Source organism: Lutra lutra, chromosome 6, assembly GCF_902655055.1.
Source record: "Lutra lutra chromosome 6, mLutLut1.2, whole genome shotgun sequence".
Lineage (NCBI taxonomy): Eukaryota > Metazoa > Chordata > Mammalia > Carnivora > Mustelidae > Lutra > Lutra lutra.
In genome coordinates this window covers 60,207,083-60,222,625 of record NC_062283.1, presented here as the reverse complement: position 1 = coordinate 60,222,625, position 15,543 = coordinate 60,207,083, and the positions used below count along the sequence as shown (strand labels likewise).

General features: G+C 48.7%; 1 protein-coding gene across 2 annotated transcripts in view; it reads left to right on the top strand.

The window, feature by feature from the left end:
- RUNX2 (RUNX family transcription factor 2) overlaps window positions 1-14,218 on the top strand; it is a 227,542-nt gene extending 213,324 nt beyond the window's left edge. For both annotated transcript variants that reach the window (XM_047733194.1, XM_047733191.1), the window contains one exon: window positions 13,076-14,218. In XM_047733194.1, coding sequence (XP_047589150.1) covers window positions 13,076-13,653 — 578 coding nt within the window. In that variant the 3' untranslated portion in view covers window positions 13,654-14,218. The remainder of the gene's footprint in view (window positions 1-13,075) is intronic.
- Window positions 14,219-15,543: the final 1,325 nt, after the last annotated feature.

Sequence of the window (15,543 nt, the reverse complement as noted above, 5' to 3'; positions counted from 1 at the left end):
CACTTCCAGCTTCTAAATCCCCCAAATGTCATGACCAACAAAAATCGTACAAGATAGTTTAATTTTGAAAGGAGGTGAACTGCCTCAATCAAGATCTTTCTGGAGAATATTAATAACCTAACGAAATATGGTGTAGAGATAATTCTCTCATCGGCTCTAACTGGGAGCCAGCGTGGAGGGCAAGTTGCGGATGGCGGGGGCCTTATGGATGTTGGTCTTCCGTTACTCAGCAGGGAAATGCTTCTTATGGTGTTCCAGAAGGGAGGGGGAGTCACGACAAGTCATACCATGTGTCACAGTGCCTCACATTGACTCACGGCCAGATCTTGAGAAAAATTCACAGCAGTCAGGAAATTCCCGGAGAATGCTCTCATTTCACCCTCTGCTGACCCTGCGGTGAGAGCATAGGTAGTAGGGTCAGGCTGGAGGCCGTTTTTAAAAAGGGAAAATCAAAGCAGTTCTGTTGTTTCTGCATGTCTCTGGCAAGGCAGAGTCCTTACGGGCCTGGTTAAAAATGCAGGATCAGCCTTGAGCCCCCGTGCCCTGGAGGCAGCCGGCTTGGGTCTGTTCCTTCATTCTAGACTTTTATTTTTGCACAACTCCCTCCCTGTCCCACCCGGCTTTGTTTCCCTTTGGGGATCAGCATCATTCCCTCTGGGCAAAGCAGGATGCCCATGACCTCGTCTTCCAATGGATAGAGCCAAATTTAGAGTTGGGGCTGCTCATTTGAGCTTTGTATATAATTGGGCCTGGCACAAAGGGTTATCATTAGGAGGAATGGCATGAAATGAAGAAAAAAAAAAAAGGGAAAGCTGGTACTCAAATTAGAAAAGATTTTCTGAGGAGAGACACAGTGGTAAGGCTGAAAGGTCTAATCTCAGAGGATTCCTTAAGAGAAAGGATAGAGTATTAAAAATGCCCAGATGGGACAGTTAGAGAAGCTAATATGGCCATCTCTTAGGATCACTTGCTTCCAAGTGTGGCAGGTGCAGGGGGATTGTCATGATAGGTGGCAACAGACACCGGAAGCATCCATTGTTAAGAGCCAGGGTCTGCTCCCGGGCGGCAGAGAACAATTGGAGAAACAGGGCAATCCACTTCATAGATGTTTGCCAAGCATGTCTGGAGCTGGGCATTGTCACTTCAGACTGATTGACAATAGAGGGTCCGGGGGGATCCTGAGCCCTTTGCTCAGCCATTGGCTTAGGGAACACCTTTGTCTAGAACCTGGCTGCTCGTTGCCTTGGGAAATGGGACCATTACCCCTCCCTCCTCTCCAGCTGGGGAGCCCAGTGCTTCCTTCCTTACTCAGTGTGGGTCCAGGGGGCACCATGAAGCCGGTCAAGGAGATGCTGTCACCACTAAGCTGGCGGGTGGATACGTGTGTGTCCCCCCCGCAGGGGTCTGGGGCTCTGTCGTATGAAGAGGACCCAGGGGACCCCATGTGGTGGGCCCAGCACTGCTCTGGTCCAGCTCTTCCGGCCCCTCCAGCTCCACCTATGGACTCACATGGGGGGGAGCTGGCAGCCTCTCGCCAGACTGTCTCTGCTCCCCGCATTCCTGGTGGCGTCCCAGCTCTGCGTGACCTCGGGTTCTAATATTCTTGGGTTTGTTCAGACTACCCAGCTGGCTCCGCTCCGGGCTTCCTGGCCTTGTTAAAACCAAAATGCCGTCTTTTACAACCCGGCTCTTTCCATCAAGTTCATCAAGCAGCCGCTCTTTTACAAGCGAGATGGCCCCTTTGGTGAGCTCTTCCTGGAGGGGGTGGCGGTCGTGGGCAGGGAGCCTGGGCTCCAGCCGGGTCTGGTCTGGGCTCTATTTTTTAATGATAATTAAAAAAAAAAAACCCAAAACAAACAAAATGAAGTTCGAAGGTGAGTGACCCTCCAAGAGGAAAGATTAAATGGGTTGATGGGAACTGTTCAACCCTGGAGGCATGGCTAAGAAACGTAATCTATTTTGAATTTTTCTTCACGAGCCAAAGTTGGTTATGGTGTGGGAATAACTTTTTCATTTTGTCCCTCCCTTTCTCCATGCTACAAAAATATTCATGGCAAGGAGTATACAGGTTGTGTAAACATCCCTTCAAAAAAGCACATAAAGGGATTATGTGTAGTCAACTTGTGTCTCCCTCCAAATGGGGATGTTCACAGGGACACATAGAGATATCCTTCACACCCTGGATGTGAAAAAATAGCCAATTTAGAATTTGGCAGAGCAGCCCGGCCTGAGCGAGTAGAACAGCTTGGCTTGGGGCTTAACAAACAATCCCATAAAACACACACTTGCTTTTATTGAATGGTGATGCATGAAGGACCGAGGGTGGCCAACTTGAACGAGGACAGGAGCCAACATTCACAGTATTGTCCATAAAGGGTGGCAGCAAAGTTTCTTTTCACTGAAATTCAATCTATTCCTAGAAAAAAAAATGCTTCTCGTACTAGTTGGCTGGGCTCCACTCTGGTGCGTCTTTCTGCTGTGATATCATTTAAGTGCCTTCAAGGTTCAAGATGCAATGTCTTTTGCATTTGGTCTTCTTGCCTCCAGCCTCACCCCTTCCAGGTCAGCCTCCACAAGGCTGGCTGCCAGAGTAATCTTTTTAAAAATGCAAATCAAATCTATCACTCTCCTACTGAAAACCCTTCAGTGGCTCCCCATTGCTAAAGTTCAAATTCCTTAGCTTAGTGGACAAGCTCTTTAGTCATCTGTCCGTGCTACCTTTTAAGCCATGTCACTCAGAGTCTCCTATCCCTGCACACCCTACACTCCAGCTATTTCAAACTGTCAGGCCATAATCTCCAAGCCTCAGGCATTTGCACATACCATTTCCTCCACCGGGACTGCCCGGGGACGTGAGTTGGGCTCCGTGACAGCATCTGCTGCACAGGGCAGGGCGGGGGACAGAAGGCTGATGTGGGGGAGGGGGAATGCAGGTCATACTTCTAACTAGGGTATTCAGAAAAGGCCTCTTGAGAAGGGGACTGAGCAAAGGCAGAAGGAGATGAGGGAGATGAGGGAGTGGGTCATGCAGATAACCAAAGAAGGAGCATTCCAGGCAGAGCAAACAGTAAGTGCAAAGGGCCTGAGGTGGGAATGTGCCTAGTACCTTCAAGGAATAGTTGGAGCAGAGGGGATGAGGAAGGTGTGGGGCAGCTAGGAGTGTGGCTGAGGACGGTCGGGATCTTTTTTTTTTTTTAAGATTTATTTATTTATTTTGGAGAGAGAGAGAGAGTACATGAGCAGATGAGCAGGAGGGGCAGAGGGAGAGGGAGAGGGGAGAATCTCAAGCAGACTCCTGCTGCGTGCAGAGCCCAACACAGGGCTCAATCCCATTTCAACTCAAGGAGTTGAAACCAAGAGTCAGACACTTAACTGACTGAGCCACCCAGACACCCCCATGGGGCTCTTGAACTGAAACAATTCCCACCTTTTCTCCTGTGGCCAGTGGTGCTAGTGAGAATGCATGACCCTGAGAAGCCAGAGGCTTGGCTGGGAAGTGCTTTGGAGGGTTGAATCACTTTGCTTATGGAAGCAGAATGGGTCTAAAAGTAGGTGCAAGTGTCAGGCTCTGGACTCGATTTTCTTCCAACCTATGTGTACCCAGTCTCCACAAAGCCATTTTAGAATTGTTCACACTGGTGCTTGAAAAAGGAAACACCTTCGAAATGCTGCAGTCTTGTTTATGTCCCAGACTGAATAAGTGATCCTGGTCCTCAGTGGACCCTCAGTGGGGGGTTTAACCCATGTCTGACCTATACTATTCCCAGTGGCAATTTATTTTATCAGTCCTTCCCCATTCTTCCTTTACAAACAGTCTGAGATGTCATATATGGATCTTCTCTCAAGCCTTTGGGTAAAATTGTGAATTAAGGTGTCACACTCTCTACCCCCTCTCCCCGGTTCCCACTCCATTTTTATTGTGGCAAAATAATTAACATTGACCATTTTAACCATTCTGGGGCATGAAGTACCTTTATGGTGTGGTTAGTCATCCCCACCATCCATCTCCAGAATGTCCTCATCCTCCCCAACCGAAAAAAGTCTGCCTGGTTAAACACTGACAGTCCCCACTTCCCCCCTCAGCCCCTGGCAGCCACCATTCTCCTCTCTGCCTCTGTAAGTATGACTACCCAGGGACCTCGCACAAGGGGAATCATATAAGATTTTGCGGATGGGCTCCTGCGGCTGGTTCATTTCACTTAGTATATGGAATGTCTTCGAGGTTCATCCGTTCAGCAGGTGTCAAAATTTCCTTCCTTTTTAAGGCTGAATAATATTCATATATAACATATATGTATATATGTCTGTACGTACACACACACCCTGCGTTTTTGTTTCCCTGTGCATTCATTTATGGACCTTTGGGAGAATAACGATGCTGAGATTATGGGCATATAGATACCTGCTTTCACTGCTTTTTTCCCTCTCCCTTGAAGGTACTTTTTGGAACAGGAACACCTCTTGGCTTGCTTCCTGATTCCGTCTCTGTGGCTGCCTTTCTCCCTTCCCACCTACTTTGCTTTATGAACTTGACTGAGGATGAGCACTCCTCTTTAGCTCAGCCCTCAGCCACTAGGGAATTAGAGGCTGAGTAAGTCACACAGAAGTAAAAGGGCATGACTTTTCTCATATCACTCTCCAGGAAGTTACTAACACTGCAGGAAATAGGGACCATGTCCCCGGGCCTGGGTCTTCTGATCCTCAGAGGCTGGGGATGATAAGGGACTAGGCAGGGTTCTTCCTCGGAGAGTCAGTGCCACATTCCGGCCGGGGCCACTGGACATCTCTTGGGAGGACCTCGTGTGTTGGCTGTAATAGAACCTGGATGAAGGCAAGGCCATGGTTTCAGGGCTCCTTGGGCCAGTGCATTTCATTCCGTGGCTATAGATGGCACCTGTTACTATTACTTTGGGTCGCTGGCTTAAATAGTGCTTGATTTTGAATGAAAAAGATGCAAATTGCAAAACAAATTGTACGTTTTAAAAGTTCGCTTCTAAAAGAGAGGAGGCACAGATAAGAGGGAGAATGGAATCAATAGGAATGAGCACTCCCATGGGAGTCTGCCAGATACAGGTGAAGATGAGGGTCTTATTAGCCCTGGGCTTTGGCCAGTCTGTCCAAATTCTGTGAGCTTCGGTTTCTCTATGGGCAAATGGGCAGAGCTTCATTGTTGGGATTAAATGAGAAAATGGATGAATAACCCTATCTGCATATTAGCATTACAATCACCTGGGATGCTTTTTTTTTTTTTTTGAAGATTTATTTATTTGTTTGAAAGAGGGGAGCAGGAGAGCATGTGCAGAGGGGAGAGGCAGAGGGAGAAGAGTCACAAAAGAGTGTGCTGAGGGGTACCTGAGTGGCTCAGTGGGCTAAGCCTCTGCCTTCAGCTCAGATCAGGATCTCAGGGTCCTGGGATCAAGCCCCACATTCAGCTCTGTGCTCAGCAGGGAGCCTGCTTCCCCCTCCCACCCCCCTACCTGCCTCTCTGCCTACTTGTGATCTCTGTCTGTCAAATATATAAATAAAATCTTTAAAAAAATGGGGGGGGGTGACATTGCCTAAAATAATGGATTCGTTGATATTAAAAAAAAAAAAAATTGACCCTGAGATGAGGACCTGAGCTGAAACCAAGAATTGGACGTTGGACACTCAGCCAACTGTGCCACCCAGGCGCCCCTCACCTGAGATGCTTTTAAAACATAGGCTGCCTGGATGCCCTCCCCAGAGATCCCAATTTAATTGGTTGGGAGCATCAGTGGTTTTTATAAAGCTCCCCAGGTAACCTTAATATGCAGCCAAGGTGGCCAATCACTGGCCTCAGGTGTAGGAGACTCTCTGCGAATGTGGGCCCTCCTTCTCAGCTCTCCTAAGGCTCTCCGAACATACCGGAGCCTTAGTTTCCCAGCACAGGAAAATGGGATTCAGAACAGAGTCTGCCCTGGTTTTCTACAACCATGGAAAGAGATACCAGCTTTGCACGTGGCCAGATGCTAGGAAACAGTCCGTAAATGCTGGCTTTTCTGGCAAACGTGGTGAGAATGACAGTGTCCTCTGCACTGTGGCAAGCCCTCCCCACCACCCCCAGAGCAGCTGACCATCCTCTCGCCTGCCTGCCGGGGCTGTCCAACTTCAGCTCCCCTGCTGAGCCATGTTCCTGGGAGATGCCTGGTGAGAACTTGGGATCAGACTGAGTCAGAGGTATTTGCAGACTTGACTCACCAGGTCTTAAACCCAGAAGACTGCCCTGTGGGTCTTATGACGTTCCTGGAAAATAAAAGAAGTGAATATTATTGGGTTGAGTTCATCAGACACTCACCCTCCCTTTTGTGTGTCGGGCTTTCTGAAAGGAGCAAAAGCAGCAAGCAGCAAGCCAGCCAAGTCTGAGCCATCAAAGGAAAGCGCCCGGCTGCAGGGCTGAGAGAGACGTTGTTTCTTCTGCAGACAGGTTCAGCCTCTTCCCACAGACTTCTGCTCCTCTGGCTCCCCAGGGCTACCCCGTTTCTCCTCCCTCTAGGCTCCTGGGAAAGTGTTCCCAAGGGCTGCCTTTGGTGAGGTGTGTCAGAACTGAGCTATGCTGGAGGGCTGGGTGTGGGCTGGGAAGGGCCATCTGGACTCCAGAGAACAAGAAAGTGGAAGTTCTCCTTCTGGAGTGAGAATTTCTTCGAACTTACACTTAAGCAACAGCAGGTAGGGCATCCATTTCTCGGATGCCTCCTTTATCCCTGAAGATCTTAAATCCTAACATTTCCACATTCCGGCGGTCTCTAGAAACTGCTTCTCCGCATCTCTAGAACTGCCACTTTAGCAATAACCACTGCCATTTTGTAATCTCTTACCCAGAGCTGGGAACTCCTAACTGGTGGTCCCGTTCCTACTTTGTCTACTCCTTGCCCAACACAGCCGGGTGATCTTTGCAAAATGCAAAACTAATTATATCACACACACACACCCTTATGCTTAAAACTTTCCCAAACCTTGCCATTGCTCTTAGGATAAGGGCAAAACTCCTTAACAAGTTCAATAAGACCCTGTGTGTCAGGATTTGGTGAGGTTGTGAGGATAGAAAACCCCGTTTAAAAAGGGTTTAAACAGATAAGATTTTATTTTCTCACAAAAAGTCTGCAGTGGAACCAGCTAGGATTGGCATAACAATTCCCCAAAATTATCAAGAACTCAATGCTCTGCTCTGTCATCCTTAGCAGATGGTTTCCACGTCGTGGTCCAAGAGGGCTGCTTGAGCAGCAGCCATTGCAACCAAATCCAGGCAGAGAAAGGAAGAATCGCACACAGCACCTTTACTGGCATCTTTCTGCCCAGAATTTATCTACTAGCTACAGCTAATTGGAAGAGAGGCTGGAAAACGTACTCTTTAAGTGGTCATGGGCCTAAAAGGCAGGAAGAGAAAAACGGATGTTGGGCAACACTGGGAGTATATATCATACACTACATTTCCTGACCCCTACTCTCTTCTTGAGCATCATCTGGTCTCCTGCTTCCTTTCCCTAGCTATTTCCATTCCTGTCAACACTGGCTTTCTCTAGAAGTCCCCTGTATTTGCAACACTCCCTCCTGCCACAGGCCCTTGCTCAGAATTCAGCTTTCTCCCCTATTCTGATTTGACTCTAGAACTCTGCACAAGCAGCATTTCCTCAGGGAATCTTCCTTGATTAGGTCAACCCTCCCATTTAGATGCTTATCGCATGCATGTCGATGGTATCATCGTTGCAATTACACATTTATTTTATGCAGTCATTTGATTATTTTCTGCCCCCACAATGAGGTCAGAGTTTAGGTCTGGCTTTGCACAGCATAGAGCATTCTGCGGGGCATACTGTAGGTACTCAATAAATATTTCTTGAATGAATTAATGAATAGATTTAGCTATTATCTCACACAAAGTAAGAGAGGCTGAGACTCAGCAAGAGATTTTCCTAGGTGAGTGGTGGTGGGTGGCCAGGAGGACTGGGGAGAGGCAGTAGAGCTTGGGGACAGTTCTAATTGACTGTCCCCCTGAGAAGGGGAAGTCAGAGAGAAGAGCACGGTTTAGGGAAATGATCTAAAGGGTTTATTTGCAAATGAATGGCAGGTTCTCACAGGCAGCCCCAGGCTTCATCTCTCCCCCAGGGGCATCCCCAGAGCAAGGGTGGCCCCAGGCTGGTGGGTGTACCCGGTGGTGACAGGGAAGGCCAAATGAGTGCAAAACAGATTTAAAAAAGGGTCAGCCTTTCAAGGTGGCTAGTTGCCAGCCAAGAAGTGATTCAGTCTGACTCAGCAATAAGATTGAAAAGAAAGTGGTCAGAGGACCTTGACCCTGTAGACTGGGTAGGAAGCCATCACTTTCTGCTAAAGGTCAGTGACCAGGGAGAGGGAAAGCATACCCATGCGCTGTCACTGCCAACATCTTTGCAACGCTGAAAACGATAATCCCATCACATGCCTAGCATTTTTGTGTACTTCCTCCCAGTCCTTATTTTACACGTTTTTCTATAAGCAGTTGAACTCCTTCACAAAACATGATTTGGCAATTTCCTTTCTCACTAAACGAAGCACGTGTTTTTAAATTGCTTTCCGGAGAGGATGTATTGATGTACTCTACTACAAACAATGTGCTAGAATGGCCTCTCTCCTGACAATCTTTGCAAACTTTACCAGTTAAAAATAGCAGTTTATTATTCCTAATTCCTAATTATTTCAGTTCATTATTCATTATTATTTTAATTTGTGGTTGTTTCATGTCTAGAGAGAATGAATGCTTCTCAAATGCTTCTTAGTTATATATATATATATATATATTTTTTTTTTTTAAAGATTTTATTTATTTATTTGACACAGAGAGATCACAAGCAGGCAGAGAGGCAGGCAGAGAGAGAGGAGGAAGCAGGCTCCCCCCTGAGCAGAGAGCCCGATGCGGGGCCAGATCTCAGGACTCTGAGATCACGACCTGAGCCGAAGGGAGCGGCTTAACCCACTGAGCCACCCAGGCGCCCCTATATATATTTTTGATAATATATATTTAAATATATTTATTTTTCAATCTATATTTTTCAATCCATGTATTTTAGTTCATAATCCATTCTTTTAATTTTCAATTCTTTCATTTCTAGAGAGAATGGAAACTTTCCAAGTGCTTATTAGTTGCACAAAACTGACGTTTTTCAAAACTGACTTTTGCACAGTTTTTCTAGGATGGTAAATGGGAACCAGAAATTTTTCAAATGCTTATGATTTATACATATTTTTTCAAAACTGACTTTGGCAAAGTTATTTCTAGGATGGTAGATAGAACCTTTCCCACCTCTAGCAGTAGCATCTCCCCCAAATGGTTGTGTGTGAGGAAGATGGGGGTAGCGATGGGGAGAGGAAGGAGTGCTGTGGCAGAAAGTTTCGACTCCGTGTTTGGGTGACCCTGGCTCCCACGCCAGTCTCCAGCACACCTTTGGAAGGATGAGGCTCCAAGCTTTCTCAGCAAACCAAAACTCACTAAATAGATGGCGGATATTTGCCGTGCAGCTTTTTTGGATTGCTGCCCCAATCTGATCCACTGGATGGGTTTTGATATCCACTGGGAGGCAAACTGGGAGCCAATGGACCAGGGGAGGGACTGTGTCTCGTTGGGCTATGTCTCCAGAGCCCAGTAGGTCACCTGGCACGCGGTCATTCCTCGGTACAGGTATGTTCTGTGGCTGAATGATGGGAAGACTGAATGAATAGTTGCTAGGAGAGAGGAGACCCTGTCCCTCTGTGTTCTCAATTCTGTTCCGTGCTAGGTCAGGAAACAGCAAGTCCCTGTCTCGCACAGACCTCCATCTCCATACCTTTGGGAGTTAATCCAAATAGAAGCAAAATTCCTTCTGACTCTGAAATTCTATGAAAACGCCTAAGCTGTTTTGCTTTTCTTTTTTAAAAGTACCCTCATCTATGAAACCAGATGAAAATGTTGACCTCCCATGGGGTTGCCAGGTAAAATATGGGACACTCAGTTACATCTGAATATCAGATAAACAAGGGATACTTTTTTAGTGTAAGTATGTCTCAAAAAGTGCATGACTCTGAAAATAACGGAAGCACTGAATGATACACAACATCCAGCTGGATCAGTGCATTGCACCTGGGCTAGTGTTTCTGGACTGATGATGATTACTTGGCATTCATTCAACAAGTATTTATTGAGCATCTAGTAGATGCCAGACATGGTTTAAATTTAGGCCCTGGTACACAGCAGAGAATAAAATAAAGCAGCGTCTTTGTTTTCACATGACTTACATCCTTGCAGACAAAAAAGTACATAAAATATCAGGTGGTCCTAAAGCTCAGAAGACTAATAAAGCAGGATAAAGATCAGAGACCATGTGAGGGGGGGAGGGGAAGGAGGGACTCAAGCAGTCCGATGACCCTGACCTTCTCCACCTGAGAGCCCCTGACCTCCATCAAGAGTTGTGTTTGTAACAGTAGGACCCTGACGTGATTTTATAGCAATTAGTGAAGCTGCATGAAAATGATGTCATTGATCCAAAGGCACCTGTCCAAATCAGGGATAAAACGGTCAGCTGCAGGGATGGAAGAGACCTATAAATCATTTGGTGCAGATTTTAGCTGAGCTGGGGCTGCAACCAAGTTCCCTGACAGCTGGGAAAGAGTTCAGGAAGGTCAGGTACTTATTAAAAAGATGCTTCTGTTTTCAATTTCTATGTGGCGGTCAGGGTGGATTGAGTCCTGACAACTTGATGTGTTTTTGAAGTTTTAGCTGGAACAGTAGGGAGGGGTTTTCCTTTTTAAGAAGTCTTTATGCTGGGGTGCCTGGGTGGCTCAGCTGGTTAAGCGTCTCCCTTTGGCTTATCGAGCCCCTAGTGGGGAGGCTGCTTTTCCCTCTCCTCCCCGTTCATGCTCTCTCTCGCTCTCTCTCAAATAAATAAATAAAATCTTTAAAAAAAAAAAAAAAAGTCTTTATGCCCCCTGGAGGTTCAAGGCTGGGCTGGGGACCGTGAGACTCACTGCTGGAGAGGCCACCTGTTTTACTCTCCTACCAGCCAAGAGAGGTCAGTCATTAGCACCATCACTGTTGCTATCTTCATGATCATATCACGCTTGCAGGTGGTTCCCCGACCCCTGGTTAGTCAAGTTGCTATGGTCATGAATCCTACGTTTTATTGCTAAGCTGTGTATTTGGTCTACACCTTTGCTAGGCAAGGTGTGGTTCCCAGGCCAGCAGCATCCCCATCATCTGGGAGCTGGCTAGAAATGCAGTCTCCGGCCCCACCCCTGACCTGCTGAGTCACAGCCTGTCCTTCAAGAGTGTCCCACGGAATGGCATGCATGTTAAAGTTTAGGAAAGATTGTGCTAGAACATTCTGTGTGCTTGTGTCCATTGCATTTCATACATTAGACTTGTATTTGATTTAACATACAGGCTTCTTATCTGCTGTGAGACTTGGATGTGTGGGGCTCACTCATGTCTTCCTCAACATCAGTTTGTAGAGTTCTTACCATTTTTCAGCTCACAGGAGTTATACGCTCAGATGTGTCTACAGATTCTTGGTTTCCAAAGGAAGATCCTCATGGAAACCGGAAGAAATGAAGTTTTGGTGGAGGAGGGGCAGTTCTTTGAAAACCAATAGCAGAAGGTGACCAGGAAATTTCTACCAGAGAAGTTTTTAGGCATTCTTGTGGCTTCTCTGCAAATTGTGTTCCCCGGAGGAACAAGAGCCTCTAGGCCCATCAGAGGGGATTCCCGACTACACAAACTGGCCCACTGGAAGTCTGCGGCCTCTAGGGCCCTGTGAGAACACCGTGGGGGACCAGAGTCAGGATGCAGGAGGGAACAAGCTCTCCTCTGGTGATCAGGGCTTCTTTGAGCCCCAGCCAGGCACAAGTGAAGGGACAGCTAGCCCGTGAGGGTGCACATGTTCACCCTCCAGGGGTATAGGTTTACTCGTGGGCTTTCATCATAGAGCCCTTCCCAAGATAACAAGCTGAGGGAATCAAGCAAGTTCTACCTCTGAAAGGCTTGGAAATCCTGAAGGGCAGGGCGTAAAGGTGGGCCCTCAAACAGACAACGCAGAAAGCCAAGAGCAGACACACTCCAGCTGGAACTGGGGGCGAGGCCTCAGAGACTTGGTCCCAGTAAAACTCAGAACTGCTTCCAGAGTCAGCACGGACCATCTCCCCAAAGGCAGCAAACAGGGTGGCTGAGACAGCTGAGTTAAGGGCTTTTGCACTGATGTGGATCCTTTGATGTGAACTTGGTAAACCTCCTTACCAGACCCAGTCACAAAGAGCTTTCGCCCACTTTTTAACCTGGAGGCTCAAGGGATTAGGGGTAGACTGGCAAAGGTAGGCTTGTCAAGTGCCTCCAGGGCCTTGAGTGAAGCTCACTGTGAACCCAGATCAATGCTTCAAGTTGAAGATTTTTGAAAGTGGGCTGATCAGCCTTGGAAGGGTCTGGGTGGTGGGGAGGGGTGGGGAGTGTCACTGGACCCAACATGTACAACTTGTACAGATGGGAAAGTGAAATCAAGTCCCCAAGTGGGGAGGGGAGGATGGGACTGGCCCAAAGTTCCATGGCATTTTCTGTGACGATTAGTGCTACAGTCATCTGGCTCCTGGCGCAAGATTCTTTCAACTGCCCCCTGAGAGCCTGGCTTTGGTGGGACAGTGAAGGAGGCCATCTGTTTAACACACTTCTGCTTCTGAGAACAGTGGGGAAGGGCCCTCCTTTCCATCTTCACCCACTGTCCTTGGCAAGACGGTGTCAGCCGAGGCTGCAACTCTGTCCCCATGCCCTCACTATCTTCATGGGAGGGCCACTTCCCTAGACTGCAGGGGACAGCCTGCCCCACCTGGATGCCTTGTTGAACTCCATTATCCTCCCGCCTCAGAATTCCTATGCTCAGCCCCACACCGTTCCCACTTGGTTCTTGGGACATTTACTGCTCCTACAACCCACTCTTCCTTACTACTCTGGGGTAGGAAATGAATGTCCACTGTCTCAGTTCCTAGAGGGCCTTGCACGGAGCTGGGCATACAGCTGGCACTCCGTGCATGCCCTAGTGACTCTTTCTCCTTTCTTCCTCGACAGATTCTGAGCCCAGTACCTTGGATTCCCAGTCTTCGACCACCCTGTTCCTGTCCTCCGAGGAGCCGGGCCCTTCCACGGCCGCACTGCCCTCTCCCTCTTCCTCCTGCGAGCCCCAGGCCTTCTCCCCGGGGGCCTCGGTGCTGCCCCCGCTGCTGCTGCCGCCCCCCACTGCCGCTGCTGCCCCCACGCCCCCCGGCCCTGGTGCCCCTGGACGTGCAGGTCTCTACTCCGTCGTCGTCTCCTCCCCCGACGGAGCCCCACGCCTCGGCGACTGGCTGCCTGGTGGCCCCGCGGCCACCCCTCCCGGCATCTGTGGGGATGAGCGGGAGCGGCCCGCACCCACCTCGCGTCCAGGAGCAGCGGGCAGGGAGGAGGGTGCCGAGGCCCCGGGAGCTTCCCCGCCGCTCTGTGCCCGACCCGCCGCGCCCACCAGCCTGGAAGCCAGCGTCGGGGACATCCTGGTGGAGCTGCGGACCATGAACGGCCACCTGGACGTCATAGCGAGGGCCCTCACCAAACTCGCCTCGTCCCTGGGGCCTCCGCCACAGCCCCTGCCCGAGGCCCGGGATGCCAACTGATGCAGGAGCGGACACCGGGTTGGGTACTTTCGAGGGATCCCCAGTGTGCTGGAGCGTCCCCGCCTGTCACCTGTCACCCACAGGGGTCCAGCGAAACCAGCAGAAGAGAGCATTTCTCGGCTCGGCCTGATGGAATGGACCTTCCCTGGCCGCTCAGTCTGAAATGACGGTGCTTCTCACACTGTCGGGCCAGGTCCTTTCTCGGCCGTCACCGCTGCCCCCACTCCCCGGGGCTCTCCCGGATCTTCAGATGTCCTTCTCCTTGTTTTGGAAAAGGCCTTGAACTCTGGGGAGGAGACGTGCCCTCAGAAGCTGGTGGAACCTTGGGCGAGGAAATGTTGGAGGAATCGTTCTTTCACATCCCACAGTTGTGACTCCTGAGTAGTGTGGCGAGAAGGCAAGCCCGCTCCAGCTTTTCTCTCTGACTTGTTCATGGTCTATCTGATCTTTGGTGATGTTTACATATTTCTTTAAAAAAATGTTTTTTGCATAATTAAATTTATTTTTTCTCATTATAACCCTATTACAGGAAGTTTGGAAAATAGAGACGTGAAAAAATCTGATGTATTTGGAGAAGGGGGTATTTAAGTCTTTCTTATGAATAAGAAAGTATTTGTGTAATAAACAAAATTTTTATGTGTACTTTCTGGATGTTGGCCTCACTCAGCTCCCTTTTTTTCCTTTGCATGGGCCCCTGTTCCTGACTACTTGTCCCGACCTTTCTGTACTCCTTCGGATCTTATCTCAACACTTCTCATGCTTGTGAAGAATAAGCTTCTAAAATTCTCATGATTCTTTTCTAAAACTCCCCTAAATTTGGTAAATCCACCCCTTTCTTCTGGACTGGAACAGAAACTGAGTCACAGAGTGCCTGGACAATGTGGAGGAAGCCAGCATCCTTGGCCTCTAGTTTTTAGGTGCCAGTGATACTGCCCTTCCCCACTGTGACAACCAAAAACATCTCCAGGCTTTGCCAATGTCCCCTGACTGAGACCTAGATGGAATTTCAGAAATCTGGGATAATTCCTACCCTCCAGGATCTGACTTCCCATAAGGAGCCAGGGCTCTTCTCACTTTCCTATTTGAGTTAGAATTAATTTGTCAGAAGCAGATACACTGCTCTTTTCCTGGAAACAAACCAAGAGTCAGAAACCACACTGCACAGAGTAAAAGACCGTCTCTGGGCATTTGCAGGACACGCAGGTGACGGGCTGAGGCCAGTGGCTGCCTGGACTCTATAGCCCTTGGCATACCCAGCACATCTCTGACTTCAGCATGCATGACCCACCTGGAGAGCTTTTGAAGGTGCCCATTCTGCTTTAGTGGTTCTGGGGTGGGGTCTGAGACTCTGCATTTCTAACGAGCTCCAGGAGGGTGTTGATACTACCGGTACAAGACACGTCTTGAGTACTAAGGGAGTAGTAAGGGCTTTTTCCACTTTGGGATTCCTGCTGGTTTGGGTTGCTTGTCTTTGCATCCTCCCGTGGCCAAGATGCCCCCCAAGCTCTTAACAAAACTTTCACTGCCGTTCTGGAGGACTTCTTGTTTTATTTTTTTATTTTTAAAGATTTTTTAATTTTTTAATTGAGAGAAAGAGTGAAAGAGAGAGAGAGCAGGGGGAGGGGCAAAGGGAGAGGGAGAAGAGGACCTCCCCACTGAGTAGGGAGCCCGATGCTGGACTAGATCCAGGGACCCTGGGATCATGACCTGAGCTGAAGGTAGACACCTAACCGACTGAGCCAGGGTGTGGGCTGCCTTCAGCTCAGGTTATGATCCTGGGGTCCTGGGATTGAGCCCTGTGTCAGGCTGTCTTGCTCAGTGGGGAGCCTGCTTCTCTCTCTCTCTCTCTCTCTCTGTGTGTGCGTGAAATAAATAAAAACTTCAAACATT